The 2992-nt window shown below is 39.4% G+C and overlaps 1 protein-coding gene across 1 annotated transcript; it reads right to left on the bottom strand.

Moving 5' to 3' along the window:
• Positions 1 to 520: 520 nt before the first annotated feature.
• Positions 521 to 2623, bottom strand: LOC130998029 (uncharacterized). The gene has a single exon (XM_057923466.1). The coding sequence runs from the start codon at positions 2621 to 2623 to the stop codon at positions 521 to 523; it is 2103 nt and encodes a 700-aa protein (XP_057779449.1).
• Positions 2624 to 2992: the final 369 nt, after the last annotated feature.

The following is a 2992-nucleotide window of genomic DNA, read 5'->3' as shown; positions in this document are numbered from 1 at the left end:
AGAGCAACACTAGCAAATTTGTCTACATAATGACAATAACCAAACTTGAGTATAAAAAACTCAACAAACTCCCCCTTTGTCATTGATGTAGACAAAACACAGCAGCACCAACAGAACCTCAACAGAATCAACAAACAACAAGATCACACCATAAGCAAGCATTATAATTGGTCCCCCTCAATTCATATGCGAAGCTTCGCATAAGCAGCTCCCCCTTAATCATAAGCTCTCCCTTAAATCATCAATCATAAACCAAGAGATAGCATCAGATAAACAAACCTCCATCAACCAACAAACACGCCAAAAACGAAGATCATCCACTCACTCCCCCTTTTTGTCAAACATCAAGGACAAAGAAGATCATACATCCCCATCAGAAAAAATAAAGACCATCAACAAATAATCAAGAGCATTATCGTCTAGGAAGAATCATCATAGAGTAGCAGCAACAACAGTAGAGTACCAAACGCTACTTCTCCCCCTCACATCAAGAGCAAATAGAGGATGTATCACAAAAAGATCAAGAAATTAGCAGACCATTGCCATGAACACCATTAGCTAAATCAGAAACAACTCCACGTTGAAAGGAATGAGAGATACTAACAGTACCTTTTCCAGTCATACCAGTCTCATCGTCTGTTCCAATGACTTTACTTTGAACTCCATCACCCAAAGTAACTCCTTTCCCGGATACAGTCTTGATATTTGTCAATAAACTCTTGTTTCCAGTCATATGCCTTGAGCATCCACTATCAAGATACCATTTATCTTGCGCGCCTGACCAAGAAGAAGTACGAACAACATAACTTCTGTGATTTCTGTAGGAGGACTTTCTCAAGTTTTTGAAATTTGCCTTCCTGTCAGCTATAAGAAATCTGCAACGAGGTCGAATATGGCCGCACCTTTGACAATGATGACAAACTGGAACAAACTTAGATGGAAGGTTCTTTTTAGGAGGCAAGTTTCTGTACGAGGCATGAGCAACATGAGCAGGAGGAACATCTTTAGAAGGATTACAAACTTTGTTTGTACTCAAAATCTCATCTTTTGGAACCCATTGTTTCTTGTGAAATCCAATACCAGCTTTATCATCTGTATTCTGCCCTTGTTCCAGAATTTCATCAAGTTTTTCAGTTCCAGAATTCATCATCTTAACTAGTTTCTGGTGATGTTCGAGTTCACTAATTTTCAACTTCATTGTTTGTTGTAGAGCATCAACAGCTTTCTGAAGACTATCTGATAAACCTTTAAACTCATCTCTCTCCTTCGTGACAACTCCAAGCTTGACAGAAAGCGTTTTGTTAACTTCAAGCATAGCCAAGCATTTTTGATACATAAGCTCATAATTTTGCACAAGATAATCTTCATCAGGATCCATAGCATCATCATCTTTCAGCATATCTTGGGTTGACTCAGAATTCTTTAGATCATTCAATTTGACAGTAAATGCCACAACATCAATATCAGTTTTCTCCGAAGTTCGCATCAAAGTAGTTACTTCATCTGATACTTTGTCTGGCTCACTATCACACTTGACATTCACAGATTCAGAATCAGTTAGCTTTAGAGGATCCTCATACTTATTCACCTGTTTCAGAGTTCTTACCACCAGAGCAACAGTTTTCTCATCAGAACCACTCCCGCTTTCATCCGTTTCTTCATCACTTTGAGACACGTTGTAGGATTTGTTCTGCTCCTTGAGTTTCTTCAGGGTATTGGCGCATTCGGATTGAATATGACCAAATCCATGGCATTCATAACATTGAATGCTTGTCATAGAAGAATTTTTCTCACTCTGCATATGGTTCGAATTATTAAAATCATTTTGAGTTCCTCTTTTCTTCTTGAACCTATTAAATGCCTTTCCAAATTTTTTAGTAAATAAGGCAAACGATTTCACCAGATCATCCGTATCAAAATTCGCCATATCCAATTTACTGCTTCTAGATTCAGCTGCAAACGCAATACACTTCTTCTCACCAGATTTTTCAGATTTGAGATTCATCTCGAACGTCCTCAGCGACCCTATAAGTTCCTCAAGTTTCATATCAGAGACATCGTGAGCTTCATCGATAGCAGTAACTTTATAATCAAACCTTTCAGGCAACGACCGCATCACTTTACGAACAAGTCTTTCTTTAGGTATCATTTCACCCAATGAAAAGCTCTCGTTTGCAATAGCAAGAATTTTACCATGAAACATAGTGATAGTTTCATGCTCGTCCATCTTTAGCTCTTCGAACCTCGAAGTTAGTTGTTGAAGCCTCTGTTTTTTTACTTTGGAATTTCCTTCGTATGTGTTTTGAAGTACATCCCAAGTTTCCTTCGCAGTAGCACACATAGAGATCAGAGTAAATACCTCCATGGAAACAGCATTCTGAATAGAATTTAGCGCCTTTTGATTTGCATTCGATGCAGCCAATTCTTTGGTCGTCCACTTGGTTCTAGGTTTCTGTTTTCCTTCATCATCCACAGGAGAAGTCCAGCCCTCTTCAACAGAAGTCCATGAGTTTTCATCCACCGCTCGAATGAATGAGGCCATTCGATGCTTCCAGTACACATAATTCGTTCCATCCAGTAACGGTGGTCTGACAATTGACCCACCTTCTTTTTGTGAGGCCATCGAGCACGGCAACAGGATAGATCGTGAAAAACACCAAGATCAACACCGATAACTTAGGTGACCCGCTCTGGTACCAATTGAAAAGTTACCTATCCAATTGCATATGTCGCACACACAAAAAGCAAACGTGCAACACAAAGTATCAACGAAAGTAACAACACTGAACACAAGAGTTGTTCACCCAGTTCGGTGATAAAACACCTACGTCTGGGGGGCCACGCCCAGGGTAAATTATCCACTAGTGAAGATAAGATATTTACAGGACTTATGCGACAGACTCTCTAGCCTTCTAGCCTCAATATCTTCCCAAACCCTCATAACGATGAATAATTGAGAAAAGAACAACGATCTAATCTCTAAGCGTGAATG

Source organism: Salvia miltiorrhiza, chromosome 8 (assembly GCF_028751815.1).
Source record: "Salvia miltiorrhiza cultivar Shanhuang (shh) chromosome 8, IMPLAD_Smil_shh, whole genome shotgun sequence".
NCBI lineage: Eukaryota > Viridiplantae > Streptophyta > Magnoliopsida > Lamiales > Lamiaceae > Salvia > Salvia miltiorrhiza.
The sequence above is the reverse complement of the archived record's forward strand: the minus strand, read 5'-3'. Positions and strand labels throughout refer to the sequence as shown.